A 20,509-nucleotide genomic window follows, 5' to 3' on the forward strand; every position below is an offset into this window, starting at 1 on the left:
CCACAGTTTTTAATCGGGGAGGGGGTCCTGGCAGAAATCACATTAAATACATCATCATCTCTGTCTCCAAATAAAGGTGGCCTCAAGTGGCCCGAGCACCCCCCAGCATGAGGCAGCTCAGTTTCAACCTCAGAGTAGCCACCACCTCTGCCCGGGAAGATGAGGGCCAAGGACCCTGTCAGGGTTAATTAGTCCAAAGCACGCCAGCTCCAGCTGATCCTGGGGATGCCTGAGCCCAGATCTGTCTTAGGTTTGCTTGGGCGGAGCTCTGCGGGAGGAAAGCTAGAGCTGGTCTTCGTTCTGCGGGCCTCTTCCCTTCTCCAGAAAGCCCTGTCTCCTCTGTGATGCCTTCTCTTCGCTTTCAAACAGAATGCTAGCACCCCTGTGGTGGAGCTGAGGCTAGGGGTAGGGGTAGGGATGGGGGTGGGGGTAAGCCTTGGCTGTTCTGAGTGTGCTGGAAGAGAGCTCATCCCTGCCCCTGCCCCGGACTCTGGGATGCGGGATCCCCTCCCGCCCTCCTTATCCTTGGACACTGAGTCAAGCCTGAACTGTGGAAATGGCGGCTTGCCTTAGTGGAAGGTTTTCCCTTCCTGCAGGTACTGATGGTGGCCACCACTCAAACATGATTTTGTAGCACAGGCTAGGCCTCATTCACTGTTTCAAACCGGCAGGCTGGCCAGGCTCAGGTGACGGAGGTCAGTCCTCACTGCAGGCTATCCCGGTAGGGAAACTGAGGTCTGGCAGGCAGTACTGGGCTCAGCCTCCCAGCATCAGATAGGCTGGGTGGAGTTGGGTGCGGCTTCCCTAGGTCTCAGTCCTCAAATCTCTTTGCACGCTCTGCCCACATACCACGCCCACCCAGCAGGCCCCGCCCCACAGCAATACCCCGCTCATAGTCACGCCCACACACTACTACCTCACATGCCCCGCCCCCCCACGCCCTGCCACTCACACCACCGAATCCCATAAGCAGGACTTAGCTATTCTGTAGTCACCTAACGGGGCTATGAGCACGCAGTGCAGTCACCTAACGGGGCTATGAGCACGCAGTGCGGGGCTGCAGGCATATAGTTACTCTCAATGTCCTCATAACCGAGACCCATTTTACAGACGAACAGGCTGACCTAGGCTAGCCTAGGGTAACACAAAGCTCTGGCCCGCAGAGGTCACCAAATCAGAGGTGGGTGGGGTTTCCGGGTGGAGAGCTGCCAGGGCGACTGGTCTGTCTGTAATTATGGGTGTGTGTTGTCTCCAGACCTCAGTTTCCCCATCTGAGCACTGTGAAGATGGTAGTGTCAAGTCTTAGGGGAAGAAGGCCCTGGTAGGGTTATCCATCCTGGGCTACGGGTAGTTGCTACCGCACACGCTTAGCCTTAGTTTCCCATCCATTCAAGGCCTGCACTGAGGCATGGGAAGAACTAGAATGGTGTCTGGGAGCCTGGGTTCGAATCCTATGGAGCCCCATGTAAACCACTTTTTCCCCACTGAACTGGGTAAAGCATGGCATGAACAAGGCTAGCCCGAGCTGTTCCAGGACACAATCCATAGCCCAGTGCAGCCTGGGAAGATTTGCATTGGCAGAATCAGACCCCAGCCTCCCACCCCCAATGTGGTTTCCGGTCCCTCCCACGTGGTTTCTGGTCCTCCGCCCACTGCTGGACACGGTTTCCTGTCCTTTCTCCCTCCCTCTTCAGTTGCTCAGCGATTCCCTGGGATGAGTGTCCCTGGCCTTGGGAAGCGGCTCTGGGACCAAGGTTTCCAAGGGTTCCCTTTTCCTTCTGCTTCCACCATGGAGCTCTGGCAGGGCCGGAAGGGGTCTGCAGCTTGGGCAGGGCAGTCTATTTGGGGTCTCGTTTGGGCTCCACCGTTGTGTGAGGCCTCTTTGGGCAGGCTGGGAAAGCCAGGCCTTCCTCAGTCTCATGATTTCCAGTCTGGCCCTGGACTGGGCCCAGAGTAGTTGGGAAGCCCGAGCTTACGTGACAGTGATGATGATAGTGGTGATGGTGATGAGGGTGATGAGGGTGACAGCTAGCGAGACATCTGCTATTATTATTTCTGACATCACCATAAACATTACTATCACCATCATCATCATCACAGTCACCATCATCATCATCACCACCGTCTCCACCGCCATCACCACCCTTCAGCCCCTGCATCTCTAAGATTCCACTGAGTGATTTTACCACCCAGGGCTTTCACGGGGGAGGGGGCTGTGAGGTTCGTTGTTTTCAGAGGGATAACCTGGACTGACTTTAGGTCAATATGTAGCCCAGGCTGGTCTTCCTCCTCCTGCCTCAGCCTGGTTCAGCATGTGATGTGTACACTTCCTGTGAGCCAACTTTGGCTCTGTGGCTTGTGGTTCTGGGGCTCGGTGAGGTCACATGTTCAGCACCAAGTATTAACTGAGATGGACTGTCATGGCAGCTGGTACCCATGTGGGGCTGAACCCTGAGCCAGGTCCAGTGACTCCAAAGATGTCCTTTGACCCTAAGGGTGTCCTGTGACCCTGAAACAACACCGTGAGGCGAGACTTCTTGTCAGGAGAGACACTTGTCACAAGCCAGCCCTCGGCCGACTGGGATGGTTTATGGATGGTTTATAGCAATTTATCCCGGCCTCGTGGCTGTGGCTTCCATGGGACAGCCTGGTCTAGCCTGGTCGGTTGTAAAGGACTGACTGGGTGGAGTCTCGTGTCTAAATCTCATTTAATTTAGAGGAGTCAGGGACGATGGTGCGCGTGTTCGGGGATGAGAGGTGGGTAACATTGGGACGCCCTGACTCTGGCCTCTAGACAGTTTGCTGGAGACACTGCATGTGTAGACACTATATGTGTAGACACTGTGTGTGCAGACACTGTATGTGCAGACACTGTGTGTGCAGACACTGTGTGTGCAGACACTGTGTGGACACTGTGCAGACACTGCATATGTAGATACTGTATGTGTGGATGCTGTATGTGCAGACACTGTGTGTGCAGACACTGTATGTGCAGACACTGTGTGCACATTGTGTGTGCAGAGTTCTCGCTGACCCCGCAGTCTACACAAGGCACGTGGGAGTGAACACGGCTGGGAAAGTTAGCTCTACCGATGCACTGCCAACCTTCCCACATCCCTCCCCCGTTGACCTCCCATGCCGACCTCTCCCCCAGAGCTGGGGACCCATGCGCCTGTCTGAGGTCAACTTAAATATCGCTCAGAACTCAGATATCTTCCCCGAGATCCATGCTATATCTTCCCCGAGATCCATGCTGTAGCCAGGCAGGGTGGGCAGGGGGGCCTTCTCAGAGCAGAGGACATGGCTACCACCTGCCAGCGATGGCCAGGTCTAGCCTGCGCTCTCTCTTCTCCCTCTCTGGATCTACAGCCCAGGAGAACGTTCTAGGATCCAGGCTCTGAGGCAAGGCTGTTGATGTGTGCGGGGTTCTGGGAAGGGTGTGGGTGTCCCCGACTGTGAGCCTGGGGGAGCACCTGACTGTGAGCGTGAGAGAGCACCCCATCTGTGAGCCTGGGGGAGCACAGTAGGCCCTCAGGAAGTTCTGTGTCTTCAGCCATCATCAGTCTTCTGCAGGTTCCTAGTCATATTGTCTTGGAGGCTCAGAGCGATGGCAAGGCTTCCTGACTGTGGGGCTTTGATGGGACCTGGCAAATTATAAGACCTACTGTGTGCAATACCCGAGCCAGTCCATCCAGCAGAAGACAGGGCCCTTGGTATATAGAAATCCCACTGTTGGGTTATATGGACCAGTATGAGAAATTGGGGAGCTCTGTTACAGTAGAGGGGGCACTGGCTACCACAAGGGGCATAGAGCAGTATTGCTAAAGCTGGAGGGAGAGGGAGAGGAAGGGAGAGAGCGAGAGAGAGCACAAGCTCATACTGCTGTGCTCCTTGGTGACAGAGGACTGTGAAGGCCATGACCATGCCCGTAGAGTGTCCTTTGATGGAGCCGGTCATGCTTGTGCCATGACCTAAAAGGCCTGGCCTTGACTTCTATGCTATACAGCCCCTACCAGCCCTGTCTTCTAGGGTCTTTTTCTGTCTGCTTTGGAAGGTCACAGGGACAAGGAGCTTTGACCTCTGCCCTGGGAGAAGAAGCTCTGGGCTCCAGTCCAGCTCATGTGTCCTAGAGACATAAGCCAAACAGAGAAAACTGCTCCTGAGGTGGAGTATGGGTATTACCAAATGAGCCTTGTTGGGGGAATCTGACAGGAGGTGAGGCCACGCTGACTCAGTCCCTGGCCTCCACCCCTGCACCTGCCTCCTCCCGTGGAGGCCTCTGCTGCTCCAGGAGTCCACACCCTACCTTCCCAGGTTATGCCAGAAGCTGTATTTGGGTGTTACAAGCCCAGTGGGAACTCTCAGAGCTAAGCCAGTCACCAGCAGCTCAATCCTTCAAAGCCTTCTCCCACCCTCAAGGGAGAGATTAAGGAACATTTCCCAGCAGTCCACAGGGCGGTTGGGGGTGGGAAACACCCACCAGGGGCTTCTGCAGGTCATGCTTCTGTCAGCTGACTCTCGCCTTCCAATCACTGAAGGGATAGCAGCCAAGAAACAGGCAAGCCCCTGAGGTCACACAGCCAGGTTCTGGCAGACTTGGCACCTGGTTTTCTGTAATGGGAGAGGAAAGCCTAGTGAGAAGGGCATCAGACTGGGCACTCCTCTTTCCAGAGACTCAGAGGTGGGCTCTCATGGAAGCCTCGGGAGGTGGGACCTGGGGGCTGATCTCCCCACATAGCGTCCAGAGATGTCTGTCCTCACTGCTGGGATGGATGTAAGCAGCGGCCCCTTCTAAGTCCAGCAGCTGGTTAACATGATGTGGACTCTGGACACATACAGTCCTGTGTTTGAATCTAGCCTGTCACTCTCAGTCATGTGGCCTTGGTTCCCACAGGCTGCCAGGAGGATCAGCTGGGGGCTGTGCATGTGGCTCAGTCAGCAGAGTGCCAGCCTTGCGTGCGTGAGGGAAACCCTGGGTTTGAGTCTTAATACAGCAGAAGCAGCCTGGCCATTCACAGATGTAGTCCCAGTCCTGGGGAGGTGGACAGGAGTTCAAGGCTAGCCAGGGCTGTATGAGACCCTGTTTCAAAAAGACATCAGTCAACCTTGAGAGACTTGCAGTTAGCCTGGGCAACCACTCAGCCTTGCATCAGGAGACTTGCAGCTAGCCTGGGCATCCTCTCCCAGGCTATCCCATCTCTGTCTTTGGTAGTTTGAGGCTCAGCTTCCAGGATGCTTCTCTGGCCTGATGTGCCTGGCTTGCTCCATCTCAGAAAATTTATCTTTCTTCTGTGGAGATGACTGGACTGATTTTTTTTTTTGTCTTGTTTTTGTTTTTAATTCAAAGTCCTTTTTTAGTGCAACTCTAGTTCATTGGTTTATTTTTTCCGTTGGAGGTAAGAAGGTGTCCGGTCAGCTAAGAGAAAAGGTTACAGAGACCTCCTAAGCCTTATGGTGTGATATCCTTATGTGTCTAGAGCATGTATTGATGCCTTCCTCCTTGTATAAACTTGAGCCTCAGGTTTGAAGGTTGGCAAACTTTCTCTGCCCAGGGGCCAGTTAATATTTGTGGATTATACAACACAGTGGTTTGTTTGACCTGGGTAATGGTGTGCCCAGATTTTTTTGGTTAGCTATTGTTTGTCTGCAAAGCCCAGACTCAGGTCACAATGACTTGAAAATAGCCGCAAGGAAGCCCACATGCTAATAAAACTTTACTTGTAGGAGTGAGCCAAGGTTAGCTAGCCTGGGGTAAGCATCTCTGTGACTAGCCTGGGGTAAGCATCTTTAAGTCTTACCTGGGCTAAACTTCTCTATGGCTAGCCTGGAGTAAATGTCTCTGTTACGAGATCAGGAGACAAGACAGGGCCCTCAGTGGTGTTGAGGTCTAGACTGGGGTGCTGCTAGCCACAATTGCTGCCTGTCATGAAATATCTGCATGGGTGGTGTCATAGCAGCCCTGTGCCTGTGTCTCTGATCTCACAGAACACACAGGGAAACTGAGTCTTAGCAGCAGGACCCACCTGACCCTACCCATGCACTGTGGGGAAGATCTTAGTATTTCCCTTCCAGGACCTTATAACTTCAGTGAGGACTCCTTGATGTGAGATGCAGGCTATGATCACTGCGTCTGTCTGTCTGTCTGTTGTACAGAGGGGAGGCATAGGTGCAGGGGGTGTGTGGCAGGATGAGGTGAGGCCACCTGGGTCTGGGGACCCAAGCTGTAGGTGTGACTTGGACGCCATCCAGGGTTCCTGGTTATCCTAGTTAGGCAAGAGTTTTTCAGAGTGCCATTCAGGTGTTGTGACAGTGGCTTTGATCTCCAGCTTGCTCAGGGTTGAAAGACACCAGGAACTGTGTGTTCTTCCAAGTCAGGAGTCCTGTGCCAAGACCTGGGTAAGGAAGGTGCAAGCTCTTACCCACCTTGACACATTTATAACACCCTGCCCTTACACTGATTCCTCCTGGGCTCCCCATTGCTTTCAGGAGGACCAAACTCCTTCCTGGATACCCCAAGACTGAGCCCACTGGGCCTTGCAGCTTGCTCTCCTTACCCCTACAACCCCAAGCCTAAATCAGAGTCCAGGCAGGGTTCTGGATGTCCAGGGCTGTATGAGGCTCTTTGTTGTTCAAAAGGAGTCCCCCTCCCCCACACGGCATCAGAAGTATCTCTTCCTCTCCTGAAAAATTCTGTGCTCGGCCTTAAATCTGCCCATACACCTCCCCCAACTCTGAGTCCTCACTGAGACCTGGCTCTTGCCAAGGCCACAGCACAGCCCACAGCACAGCCCATGGTATAGCTCACAGCCCAGCCCATGGCACAGCCCACAGCACAGCCCATGGCATGGCCCACAGCACAGCCCGCAGCACAGCCCACAGCATAGCCCATAGCATAGCCCACAGCCCAGCCCACAGCACAGCTCACAGCCCAGCCTACAGCATAGCCCATGGGATAGCCCATGGCACGGCGCATGGCATAGCCCACAGCACAGCTCATGCCATAGCCCACAGCACAGCTCATGCCACAGCCCACGGCACAGCCCATGGCACAGCCCACAGCACAGCCTTTCACTATTTACTGGCATGTGACAAAATCTCTTCTCTGGCTGCAAGCTCTGAGGACAGGGCATGGGTTGGAGTGACCTCAGAGCCTAGACCCCAGCACACTGTGTTGTACATGTCTCTCTGTCCTATGAGGATCTCCACAGGACCACTGTGAGAGTCACTTGGAAAAAAAGGCTTGTTTGTCCTGATGGACAGAATATTGTTGGGCCAGGGAGACCCTCAGTGAATACAGAAACCTGATGTGTGAAACGTGAGGACCCAAGTTCAAGGCTCAGCACCAGCTGGAGAGCAAGATTGCAACTCTAGCAGCATGCAGAGTGGAGGCAGGGGGATAGATGTGGCTTGCTGCTGGCTGCTTTAGCTCCAAGTCCAGTAAGAGACCCTGCCTCAAGGGAACAAAGCAGAGAGCCATGGCCCAGGACATGGACATTGTCCTCTGGTTCCATAAGTATGCTTACAGGAGCACACACCTGCAGGTACTCCTGACATGTATACCCAACACATGGCCACTCCCCCACCCCCACCAGATATAACCCCCCCACATACATAACACACACACACACTTCTATATACATCATATACACCATACATACATACCACACACACACATTCATACCACGCACAAACACATACACACATCATAAAGTACACACACACATTACATACCACACACATATACACACACACCACACACATACACACACACATTTCATACCACATACACATGCACACACACATCATATACCACACACACACATCACATACCACACATACAATAAATACACACTCTCTTTTACACACATACCATGCACACACACGTACATACCATATTTACACATATCACAAAGCATACACACATTCATGCACAATATACACATCACATACCACACACACATTACATACCACATACTCACACGTGCACACATACATATCACATACCACAATACACCACACACACACCATGCACACACACATACACACCATATACACACATATCACATCACATGCACACACACACACATACACACATCACATACAAACCACACCACATGTATGCACACACATATGCTCACGTCACCCACTCTGTACCCACACTTACTGTTGAAGTTACCACATCCTGGCAGAGCAGAGTACTTGAGGCCTTTAGAGCTCAGAGAGGTTTAGCGTCATGTGTGAGGCGACCCAGCATTCAGTCTCTATTCACTGTACAAAAGTACAATTAAAGTCAGGGCCATTCATCTCCAGGCAGCAGGCAGCAGGCAGCAGGAGCGGTCACGGGTGACAGCTCACCCAACACTCATGAGGCTGGCCTTTGGGACCATGCTCTTTCTGTCCTGCATCCTGGGTGAGGACTGGAGGCTTTGGTGGGAACTTGTGGCTGGAGGAGCTAAGTCCCCAAGAGTCAGGTCAGCCAAGAGACCACTGGGCATGTTTCAGGCCAGGGTCTCCCAGAGGAGGGTCATCAGAGTTGCTTCAGCCTGGAGAGAGGATGCCCAGCCTGTGGACAGTGTCCCTTGTGTCCCCATGTTCCCTCTCCCACAGCCTTCCCTCCCAGCTTTGCCCTTTCCTCCCCTAAGGGCCCATCTGACTGACAGCTACCATTGTCTCAAGGCAATGCGAATTGTTTGCCCAGAGTCCCCACAATGGCCTCCCTCACTTTTCTGGGCCCTGAAAGCTGGGCTCATGGACTCCTGATCTTCAGCGAGGCTTTTATCCAGCCCGGCCCTGTGCTGGGACTGAAGGGCTTGCAGGATTTTCTTTTGGGACCGTGACAAAGGGCGTAGCTGCATGGAGCGGTGTTCGTGAGACAGCTTCCAAGGGGCCCTGTGTCCGTCTACCTTGGGTAATTCTTAGCTCACTGTGTGAATCTGAGCATCCTTCCTAGAGAGCAAGGAGGGTATTGACCAGAGGAAGGTGGTGGAAATAGAGAATCAGGAGAGACCCATGAGGGAGGTACTGGGGCCATAATCCTTATCACCCACACCTACTGGGACATTTTATCTCTGCAAATAACTGCATACCAGACAGTGTAGGTGTGGCTGGCTGTACTGCTCCTCAGCTCTGTGGCTGTAGTACTGTGAGTTTAGTCTCCCTGGACTCATTGTCCATAGCTGTGAAATAGGCTGTATATTTGGCCCCTCTGTGCCCTGGCTGTTTCGGTGATCCAAGGTAAGCCGAGCCTGTGGCTCTTACCACCTGTGGCAGGCGGTACAGAGATGTGGTTAATGTCCCTCCTTTTTCTCTGTAATATGACACTGGAATTGGACATCATAGGGAGAGAGCTGAGGCCACACATGGCAGTGGGCAGGTAGCTGAGGTCAGGTGCTGCCTGTCTTGGTCCATGTGAGATGCCACGTAGGCCTCTGTCTCTTGCTTTGGGGGCCTCAGTCCTGCCCCAACCTTTGCCTGTAAGATGGACTCACTCCCAAGGAACTGGAGAACTGTGACTTGGTCAGTACCCTAGCTAGCTGTCCTGTTGCTGGGGTAAGAAACCCGGGCAGAAGAGGTTTAAGGAAGGGGGTTTTGTTCAGGCTCACAGCCCAGGGATGCAGTCTGTCATGGTGGGGAGACATGGTGTTGGGTGATCACATCACACCAAGACCAGGGAGAGGGAGAGATGGACGTGGTACTTAGCTCACGTTCTCCCTTTTGTTTGGTCCTGGAGCACAGCCCATGTGATGGAGCTACCTGTATTTATGACAGGTCTTTCTTCTGTAATCAGCTCAGTCCAGGCCATCTTCACAGGCATCCTGGAGGCTTGGGTCCTAGGTGGCTCCAGAGCCTATGAAAGTAACCGTACCAACTACAGCTGGCATGGGGTGCATGCCATGGCCCACACTCAGGATGTTGAGGTAGAACTGTAAGTTTAGGATAGCCTGGGCTACACAGAAGGACTGTATAGCACTCCCTCCTATAAAAAGGAAGGCTGGACACCCACCTGCCACACAAGGCCACACAATGGGCAGGGTAGCATGAAGACATTGAGCAGATAGATACCTAAGAGGTTTTTGCTGTGTGCCAGGAGCAAGAGGGGTGAGCTGTGGGCTGTCTCCTGAAACTCCACCCAGACTGTGGAGATGGGGTCTTCCATGCACAGGTGGTCCTCGTGGCTCAGCCTCTGAGTGTTGACAGCCATGCCCCACCCTGTCCAGAAGCAAGTTCATGGAGACAAACCTTAGCACTGTGGTAAAGAGAGTTGAGGGCAGAGGAGATGGTTCAGTCGGTAGAGTGGAATGCAGGGATGGGGACCTGGGCTTGTATCCCCAGCACCCATGTTAAAGTCAGACATGGTAGCGTGTACTTATAATCACTGCACTCGGGGAGTAAAGACAGGAGGGTCCTTGGGGCTGGACAGTCAGAATAGCCAAACTGGTGAGCTTCAGTCTCAGTGAGGGGTCCTGTCTCAAAACCTAAGAATTACAGAGGAAAACACTTTTGTGGACTCTGGCTTCTACATGCTGCACACATGTATACATACATGCACACACACACACACACACAAACATACACTCAGGCACTCAGACACCCAGGTGCATGGGTAGGCATACACACATGCACACATACACATGTACACACACAAACACATGCACACACAGGTACATGTGCACACATGCATGCACACACACAAATGCATATGTGCACACACATACACACACATAGGCACCCTCCCATGCACACACAGGGATATGTGTGCACATATGTGCTCTCACACAAATGCACACACGAATACACACACACACATACACACACAAGCACACGTCTACACCTACACACATATGTATACACAGATACACACAGGCACATGTGCACCTGTGTATGCAAATACTTGTACACATAGCAACATGCATACACACATATGCATGCATATACACACACACAGACACACACTTGATGGCCCTTCCACAGGACTTTAAGCCTTGAACAGTGTAGCCTTTCCTGCTCTTCAGCAAGCCTGAGAGGCCGGTGTTATTGCCTATGGAACTGGGTGACATCATCCCTGTCAGGCCCTGCTGTCAGGAATTCATCCACCTGAGCCTGTGTTTCCAGGTGTTTGATCTTGGCAGCCTGTGGGGAGGAGCCTGGACGTACAACTGCCTCCCTTTGTGTGTGCCAGCAGGGCCTGGGGTCATGTACCCCCCTGTGGATCTGACAGCTGGACAGGATGGTAGGAGTCAGCAGGGGTGCAGAGGGAGGGTGCTCCAGGCAGTGTGGATGTGGCTGGGACAAGGCTTTGTGTAGGGACTGCACACAGAAGGAGAAACACAGAAAAATGACCCACTCCAGAGGCCAAGCAGCAAGTGTGACCAGGAGGCTGTAAAGTCAGGGTTCAGTCCTGGGGACTGGGGAGCTATGGAAGGTTTGAGTAGGAGAGAGGTCTATCCAGGCCTGTGCACAGTAGATTCAGAGAGAGCAAAATGGCTGCAGGCTGGAGCTGGTGTGGGCAGTCTCAAGGAAAGGAGGTCGGTCACCCAACCCTAAAACCCAGCAGCTCTGCCCCAGCAAAGGCCAGAAGTCACAGGAGACAGCATCTTTTCCTCTACCCCTCCTGGGTCCAAATAAAGGAAATTCAAAACATGCTTCCCTTTGTGGGAATTGGGTGAGGTGGATGTTGGGGGCGGCATTAGCTGGTTTTCAGGCCCACACTCCCTCTTACATAAGCCACAAGATAAAAATACCAGCTCAGCCTCAAGCTGGCCGTAGGGAGCCCTCACAGAGATGAAAGTACCGCTATTCTGGGCCTGGTACCCCCAAATCCTGGGCTGTTGAGTAGCACGTGCAGGCCCTGGGCCTTTTGGAGGATTGGTGAATGCACTCAGAGGTAGGATCACACCCTTCCCCTCTGTGCCCACTCTTGATCTGCACAGTAGCTGGATCCCATTCATGTCTCCCATCTTGGCTAGCCCTCTGATAGGCAAAGAACAGAAGGCCAGACCAGAATCCTCATCCCAGGACTCAGAATGGTTTCTGGAGAGCCACCGAGGCATGAGGCTGCCAACAAGGTTGTTGGTGCCTGAACATGGGCCCCAGATGGGATCCTGGCTGGAGATTCTGTGCACAACAGGGACAGCCAGAACTGCTGTGCCAGCCTAGAGGAAGAAGGAAAGGACAGGGCGGAAGCACCCAAAGCAAAGGAGAGAATGAGTCATGGGGCGGGGTGGGGGGAGAGAAGGGAAGAGGAAGGAAGGGGGAGAGGAAGGAATGGGGAGGGAGGAGGAGATAGAGGAGGAGAGAGGATAGAGGAGGAGGGAGAAAAGGATAGAGGAGGGATGAATAGAAGAGGAGAGGGAGGAAGGGATAGAGGGTGAGGGGGGAAGGGTGAAGGAAGGACAGAGGAGGAGGGAGGAGAGGAGGAGGAGGGGTGAATGGGAGAGGAGGGGGAGGAAGAGGGAGGAAAGGAGAAGAAGGGAAGAATGGAAGAGGGAGAAAGGGAGAGAGAAGGAGGGGGGAGGAAGAGGGAGGAAGAGATAGAGGAGGAGAGAGGAAGGGAGGAGGAGGGAGCAAGGGATAGAGGAGGAGGGAGGAAGGGATAGAGGAGGAGAGAGGAAGGGAGGAGGAGGGAGCAAGGGATAGAGGAGGAGGGAGGAAGAGATAGAGGAGGAGAGAGGAAGGGAGGAGGAGGGAGCAAGGGATAGAGGAGGAGGGAGGAAGGGATAGAGGAGGAGGGAGGAAGGGATAGAGGAGGAGGGAGGAAGGGATAGAGGAGGAGAGAGGAAGGGATAGAGGAGGAGGGAGGAAGGGATAGAGGAGGAGGGAGGAAGGGATAGAGGAGGAGGGAGGAAGGGAATAGAGGAGGGATGAAGGAAGGAGGAGGGAGGAAGGGATAGAGGAGGAGGGAGGAAGGGATAGAGGAGGAGGGAGGAAGGGATAGAGGAGGAGGGAGGAAGGGATAGAGGAGGAGGGAGGAAGGGAATAGAGGAGGAGGGAGGAAGGGATAGAGGAGGAGGGAGGAAGGGATAGAGGAGGAGGGAGCAAGGGATAGAGGAGGAGGGAGGAAGGGAGGAGGAGGGAGGAAGGGATAGTAGAGGAAGGAGGGAAGGAGACAGGCAACCAGTGGGCAGTTGGCTCCAGTAGCCTCTCAAGCCAAGTTAGACCCTTCCCAGTCCTGGTTTCTCTGCTCCCTCCCATTTACTTGACTCCAGGGTCTGAAAGCCCAAAGATGAGACACGCACAAATATCCCAGTGCACAGGTGCTGGCTGCCATTGCTGTTGGACCCACAGGAGAAGCAAGGCGACATCAGGCGTCTACCCATTGGCCAGGCTGCACTGCTTCCTCTGTTTCTGTGGCCAGAAGCCTGGCAAACAGAAGCCCACAGGGGTCTTGTGGCTACAGTGGGTGAGTGAGACTAGCTCTGACCCCAGTGCCGTGAGGCAAAGCCATCGGGAATGATGACCGTGTGTGGGGTCTGTGGCGATCGTGTTCGAGGAGGAAGGGCCTTGGAGGTCTTACAGGGGACACCCGGAGCCAGCCTCGATCCTGGCTGTGGGCATGAGAAATCTATCTCATTTCTCATGAGAGCTGTTCAAACTCTCCTGGCCAGTCAGCTTTGGGCCCTGGGATGCCACCGTCAGTGAGGTGCATGCACAGGATATTTAGAGACAATGGTGCCCCTCCCCTCTGGGTGGACCCTGTCAGACCTCACCTATACACACGCATGAGGCCTGCCCTTCTGCTGTGGGAACCTGCCTCTCCTAGCATGGCCCCTCCAGTAGCAAATGGAGAAACAGGTACTGCAGATAGGCCAGCAGCCTAGGTGTGAGGGTTCCTCACCTATCACAAACCCCAGCCTAAAAAGAGAAAGCCAACCTGTGGCATCTGCCAGCAGTGTGTAACCCAGGGATACCAGGTCCCCCTCTACCCTGGGGGCTTGGTGAGGGGACCGTGTTACCTCTGGATTGCTGAAATGGCGGCCTGGGTGTGCCCACCTCCTGAGGCTTAGGGACTCAGAGTCTTCCTGGCTGGGACAAGCTGAGACTTGAACAGCTTCTTTGGGGTAGATTTTTTTCATCCGTGAGTTGACAGCCTGAAGGGCCACCATCCTAAGGCATGATGGGTATCCCCACAGTAAAGACTCTAGGTAGGATGGCTGCAGTCGTGCTTGCATAGTCAAGAGCTGAAGGACAACATTCTCTCCTGACAGGACCGTGTGTAGACACTAGGCTGGGGTTGACTGCCTCGTAAGGTCCCTGCTGAGACTGGGGAGTTCTGTACCCACGCTGTGTGCCATCAGGCCAGACCCTCACCCTCTCTGAGCTACAGGTGCTTCTTGCAAAAATGGAGGCAGAACATTGCTTTGCTGGCTTGTTGGGGGATGGGATTAGAGGGTCCTGGATTCTACCTCAGGTGCAGCAAAGGCCTGACTTTGAGATCCAGACACAGCTTAACAAGTGTCAGGCAGGGGACAAAAGCAGAGAGTGACCGGTGAGTGGCTTTCTTTGAGCCTGCTAGTCACACATGCTTAAGAAATGGGGGGGGACACCCCTATTTCCTATCATCGTCCTGGGGCTTGCAGTCAGAGCTGGGTGGAGGTCTTTCTGCCCTGAGCCCCCGTGGTGCATCCCTGCTTTGATGAGAGGTTCTCTCTCTCTCTCTCTCTCTCTCTCTCTCTCTCTCTCTCTCTCTCTCTCTCTCTCTGTGTGTGTACATCATGGATGCAGGCATGACTTCATGAGTCTTCTGAGCAGATGACCTGTCCCCTTGTGGGATAGTCCACTCTGGAATAATCCAACCTGGGGCAGGAAGCAGGGATTCTTCTGGGAGCAGGGCCTGCATGGGCTCAAGCAGAGTAAGGATTGCAGGACAAGCTGGGGCCTGCATGTGCTAAGGGCTGAGCCTCTGTCTCTGCCATCTTGAGGTGTACTGGATATGGGTCCACCAGCAAAAAACCAACCCATAACCTACTCCTGAAACTTCATTTTCTTTTCCGAGAGGAGTGAAGACTCAGGTGGTGGGCAGACCACCTGACAAAGATTTAGGAAATGAGGGATTTCACAGGCTTCTTTCTGGGTGGCTCCCTTCTGATCTTCCCAAGGTCATGCCAAGCAACCCTACCTGGGACCTCTCTATACCAGGCCATCACAGGAACCTGGGAGAGGAAGCCGTAGAGCTGTCACAGGGTAGTGGAAATGCCGCCTCTGAGCCACCTTAGGCGATCACAGGGTGGTGTTGCTTAGTGTCACTTGGGAGGATCAGGTCTCAGATAAGTGCTTCTTGACTGAATGAGTGAGGGCAGATTCCATTACTCTCCCCACATTGCAGGTCCGGATGTCCTAGAGTGGGGCCCTAAGCCCTAAGGCTTGCCTGGCCCAGGGGATGGAGCTTAGCACTCAGAGACTTTTTTACTTTGCGCGTTAGGGCTAGGCTCTTAATCCTAGGTACTGGGTGGGGTGGGTGGGCAGCTTCTGCCGTATTGATGAGGGTGAGCATGTCAAGGAGTTCAGTATCTGGGTGTGCACCCTTAATCTGAGTTGGGCCCCCACCCAAATGTCATCCTTCTGCCTGTCTACGGAATTCACCATTAATCCGTATTCAAACCTAGCTCTCTGAGCCTTCCTGGCAGAAGGGTAGCCTCAGGTAGGGTATGTTGAGCCAATGGAAAAGGAGATTGGGAAACTGTCATTCAAACATAGTAGAGCAGGGCCCAGAGTTGCTTGTCAGTGTGCTCAGAAAGTTTCCAATCTCTACTTCAAGCAGAGGAGAAGGGCTTTGGCCTAACTCCTACTAACAAGGTAGTGGCTGTTCAATGCCTGTTCCTTGGGGGCCATATCTACCCAGAGACAGCTGTGACCTGTGGTAGTCTGGTTCTGTGTGACCCAGCTGAGTGAGAGCCCACGAACCACCTCAACCACTGGCCTTTCCATAGTGATGGCGGACACAGTCTGGGAGCTGAACCCTGTCTGTTCCCTAGAGCACTTCGAGGCACTTTACAGTTTATACGAATCCCAGAGGACAGTCATAGCCTAGATAGGTGAAGCCCCTGAGGCCTGCGTGTCTGGATCATCCATTTTCAGAGAACTCTATTTACGCTCCTTTGTAGGAGAACCGGGGTTTCAGTTAGAGCTGTATGTGTTCAGGAAAGTTTCCATTCCTCTCTGGGCCACAGATGCCTTGTCAGTGAAGTGCAGGACTGGGAGGGTGAAAGAAATTGATGGGTGCCCCATAGGCTTCTCCCTTGCCAGTCCACTCTCCAAGTCATGTCTTCTGAGCCCACTCCCTGTACCCTAAGGAGAGACAGAAGCCTCTGGATGAAAAGAAGCTATAGAGATGTGGCCACAGAGAAGTCTGGCCTCGGCATCACTTGTCCCCTCTGACCCCCTCCTCCGTTCTGTCAGCCATGTCCCCCGAGGCAGACCATTCCCCTCTCTGGATCTCAGTTTTCTTAGCTATATAAAGTGAGGTGACCACTCTTAGCTCCTGGGGTGTGCTGGGAGGTCATCTACTAAGGAAGTTACAAGCGCGTAGTAGGCCCACAGCAGGTGTCTGTCTAAAGGAATAGACACACCTCACTTCTTCTGAGTCTCTATAAAGCCCTGTGTGCCCTCCGGTATGCTTTTTAGATGGGCTTCTCGCTCTCCTGGTGTCTGGTTAGTCTTTGTCCACCAGAGATGGACAAACCATGATGTCATCCCATCATCCCCTGCTTCCCAGAGGGTGACAGACCTGGATGCTGTGCTGTGTATTGTGGTTGCGCTTTTTTTTTTTTACATCATCTTCACAGCCCAAACTTCTGAGGACCTCTCCAGCCATGGGAGAAGGCCAGATGCTACCTCTCACCAACCCCTACCTCCCTGCTGTCACCCCTGCATGGTCTTCCAGTGGCCACTAACGTGTGTTTTCTTTCTCCACAGCCCATGACCACCCCACCAACAAGGCCTCAGCCACCCAGCCCGGCAGCCACCTGCAGTGCCTGACTGTCCACTGCACAGATGGTGACCCCAAGGCCCGCACCTCCGTACCCACCTGGCGGTCTCTGCACTCTGATATCTCCAACCGATTCGGGACATTTGTGGCCGCCCTGACTTGAGCCCACGGGAGTCGATGCCCTAACCATCACCACGAGGGGCCTCCGTGGCTGAGCAGACTCTTTACGATATTTTTTTTTCTTTTTTTTTTTTTCTTTTTGGGTTTAGGTTGGTACTTTCTTAGTGGCACTCAGAATGGAAAGGGTTCATTGAAAGGGGCCGGAGAAGGTGATCAAAGGAACCTCAAAAAGTTATCTTAAAGAAACCATGTGTGCCACACCGTGACACACCTGTGTCATCCTCCGCAGCAAATGCTGTGCTGGCGGACGCAAACCTTTTTCCTGCTAGAGAACCCCCATTTCCTGTACTCGGCGTGTGTTCTAGAAGGCTCTTGCTTTGTTTAAGCCTGGACAGGGGTACCTGGAACCCCCCCCCCTTTTTAAATTCTTTTCCCTCCCTCTTTTCTGTTTGTTCATCCCCATGGAGATCTTGGAAGATTGTGTCCTGGAGCACTCCCCGGGTGGATGTAGCAGGGTCATGCCAGCATCAACTGGTGACATGGAGCAGCTGGAGGCGCCTTCAGGCACGGGGGAGTTTTCTCTGCTCCCTGAGAACTTGCAGAGAGAGGTCTTTTCCTGATTGGCCCTTAGCATTCACTAAGCTTCCATTCCTCTCACTAGGAGCAAGCAGTCCCTCTGGTCCTTTCTGGGTTGTGAGCTGGATGCTGGTGTCGTGGGCACCTTCTCCTTCACTGAGGCTACTGTTGCTCCCTCTGCCTTCTCTGTGGCCTTGTGACCCTCAAAGGGCACAAGGGAGGGTCTGCCAGTTGTCTAAGGGACTTGCTGGCCCTGTTCTCCCAGATGACAGCCAGGGTGCCTCAGTTCCACCTAGCATAGCATCCCTAAGTGATTCCATCCCTGGGATTGAGGGAGCCAAACTCAGGCTGAGACACTCTTCGGTTCTGCACAGATCCTGGAGGGGAGGAGAGTAAATTGAGTGGCTTTGTGATGCCTGTCCCTGAGACTCACGGTCCCTTTGTAGGATGTCTCCTGCCCTTTGGATTTGGTTTCATTCTGATTTAAAAGCAGAGCCCTGCCCACTGTGTCCCCCTGGGAGAGACGCTTCTGCCTAAGTGGAGGGGAGCAGAGATTGCTGAGCTGATGTGGACAACAGCTTAGGGTGTGGTCTGTACCCCGCCAACCTATGTGGCCCACTGCTATGCTGTAGGGCCCTGCATCTCTGGGAGGGTCAGTCAGGCCAGAGCCAGCTCGGTCTTTGTTGTTAGTGTGTCTCTTCAATTACTCCTTTCTGAGCCCCACCTGAACTTGACAGACACCCTTCCCTTTCTTAGCAAGAGGTCCGAAGGCTTGGCTCTCTCCAGATACCCGTATTGTTTGTGTCAAGGGACTTTCAACTGTGGGAGCCCCTTGCCAAAAGCTGACTATCTCCCTCAAGCCCTCTCCTCCTCCTCGTGGCTAAGTCCTGAGCCCCCAGGATCTGCACTTGTTGCCTGGGCATTGTGATGGGGCTCAGAGGGCAGACACAGGTGGCATGGGCTGGTGGAGCAGGAAGGGCCCTCTGTTCTGTGCCCAAAGCAGTGAAGGGATGGCTTCTCTCCTCCACGGGCCACAGGACCATCCTCCAGGCTTTGGTCTCTCAGAATTGGTGATGTGTAGCTGTCTGAGAGTGCCAGCCTTTCAGTCCCCAAATAAGAATGACAGTTTTCAGTGCTTAAGGCTGGGGATGAGTGTGCTAATGGCTGTCAGCAAACTTCCCAGTATCAACTCACCGTTCAGTGTCCAGTGTTATCTGTTCTCACTCCCCACGACCCCGGGGTGGAGCAGCTTTTAAAATAGCCTTAAGCAAAAGGACATCATTGTGTCATTAAATTTGGTTTAGCGGGAAGAATAAAAGTAGAAGAAAACCACGCCCGAAACGCAGGAGCCTGGGAACACTGTAATCAGTCCGCAGCCAACTCCAGTAGAGAGAAGGAAATCGCTATTGCACATGTATAATATGAACCCTTAACCCTGCGGTGCGGTGCGCGAGCCTGTAAGCTTTTTTTGACTCTTAAAACCATTTCTGAATGCTTGGTTGGAAGACAGTGACTGACAATAGCTCATGAAACTGAGTGGTATTTTTCTTTCTTTCTTTTTTTTTTTAAATATGTAAAGTTGAGTCTTCCGTATTCACGCATACTGTATATACGTGTATATGTTTTGCTGAGCAGCTTAAATAACAATAAATACAACGTTAACGGTGTCTGGGGCATGTTTGTGGGTGGGGCTTGTTTCTTTCCATAGGATTCTTCCTTTGTGTATATGAGTTATGTGTGGTGTGCCTGCGTGTGCATATGCGTGTTCACGTATGTGTTCACATGTGTGTAAATGGGCCTGTGTGTTTTTGTGTGTTCACACACGTGTGCACATGTGTATTCACATGTGGGCATCTGTGTTCACATGGGCCTGTGTGTTCACATGCATGTATACATGCATGTTCATATGTGTGTGCACATGCATGTTCACACCTGCTCTCACCAGTTTGGTTAGTATGGCTAGCCAGGTTGCTCTGAGGATGCTGCCTCATCTTCTGAGCCCGGGACTTACAGATGGTCATCACACCTGACTCTAATCCTCACCCTTGTGCAAGATACACTAAATTCACTGAGCCATGTCCCATTCCCCCGTGGGTGTTTTATGCTCCATGGAATGTTGGAGTGGATGGAGACCCTGAAATCCACCCCCCATGTTCCAGGGATGCAGATACTATCCAATTTGAGGGTCTCCTGCCATCTTCTGTGTCCCAGAATTCCAGGTACAGCTCTGTGGTGTGACAGAGATGACCCTTCTCCCTTTTGCATTTTTAGTGACCTGTCCCCTATAGTATGGGCCATGAAATGTGCCAGTAGAAACCTAGAAGGGCTTGCTGATGTCGACTTGCTGGCTGGAGTCAGACCCTGACCTTGAACTACACACAGTCACGTGCCCGTACTTGTCTCCTAGCCTGCCACGGTCAGCAGTGACACTGGATACTTCATGGGGAGCTCAGAGGCATGCTCCCCACCACATGTAACTCTACTGCCCCTCCCTCCACCTGGTTATTCTACCTAGCTGATGTCCAGATAGGCATGGCCTTCCATGCTGCTCTCTCAGGGGCAAAGAATGCTGTTTCCCACAATGCTTTGGGCCTCACCTGGTTCTCCCTGAGCCCCACTCTCCTCCATGGTACAGTGCACCCAGAGCGCTCACTACTGACCCCACAAAGCTGGTCTGTGGGCACAGAGCCAGATGCAGGGTGATGGCAGATGGGAGACCCGAACCTCCTTACAGAGGACACCAGGAGCATGAGGACATCAGGGTTGTATTTGAACCCAGCCAGTTTATTTCTCCTGCTGTGACCAGGTGACTATCAAGTACCCACAAGCCAGAGGTGGGGTCCTAGGAGGCATGCCCCAGACCAATGTTGTCTCCTTGAGTTTCCATGG

At 53.1% G+C, this 20,509-nt stretch overlaps 1 protein-coding gene across 1 annotated transcript in view; it reads left to right on the forward strand.

The window, feature by feature from the left end:
- Positions 1-19,287, forward strand: part of Mn1 (MN1 proto-oncogene, transcriptional regulator) — a 38,904-nt gene extending 19,617 nt beyond the window's left edge. Inside the window, exon 2 of the mRNA XM_021162757.2 lies at positions 16,912-19,287. Within this exon, the coding sequence (XP_021018416.1) occupies positions 16,912-17,087 (176 nt within the window). The 3' untranslated portion in view covers positions 17,088-19,287. The remainder of the gene's footprint in view (positions 1-16,911) is intronic.
- The last annotated feature ends 1,222 nt before the right edge of the window (positions 19,288-20,509 follow it).

The sequence above is a fragment of the Mus caroli genome, unplaced genomic scaffold, assembly GCF_978045245.1.
Source record: "Mus caroli unplaced genomic scaffold, Mus_caroli_1 scaffold_4, whole genome shotgun sequence".
NCBI classification, from domain to species: Eukaryota; Metazoa; Chordata; class Mammalia; order Rodentia; family Muridae; genus Mus; species Mus caroli.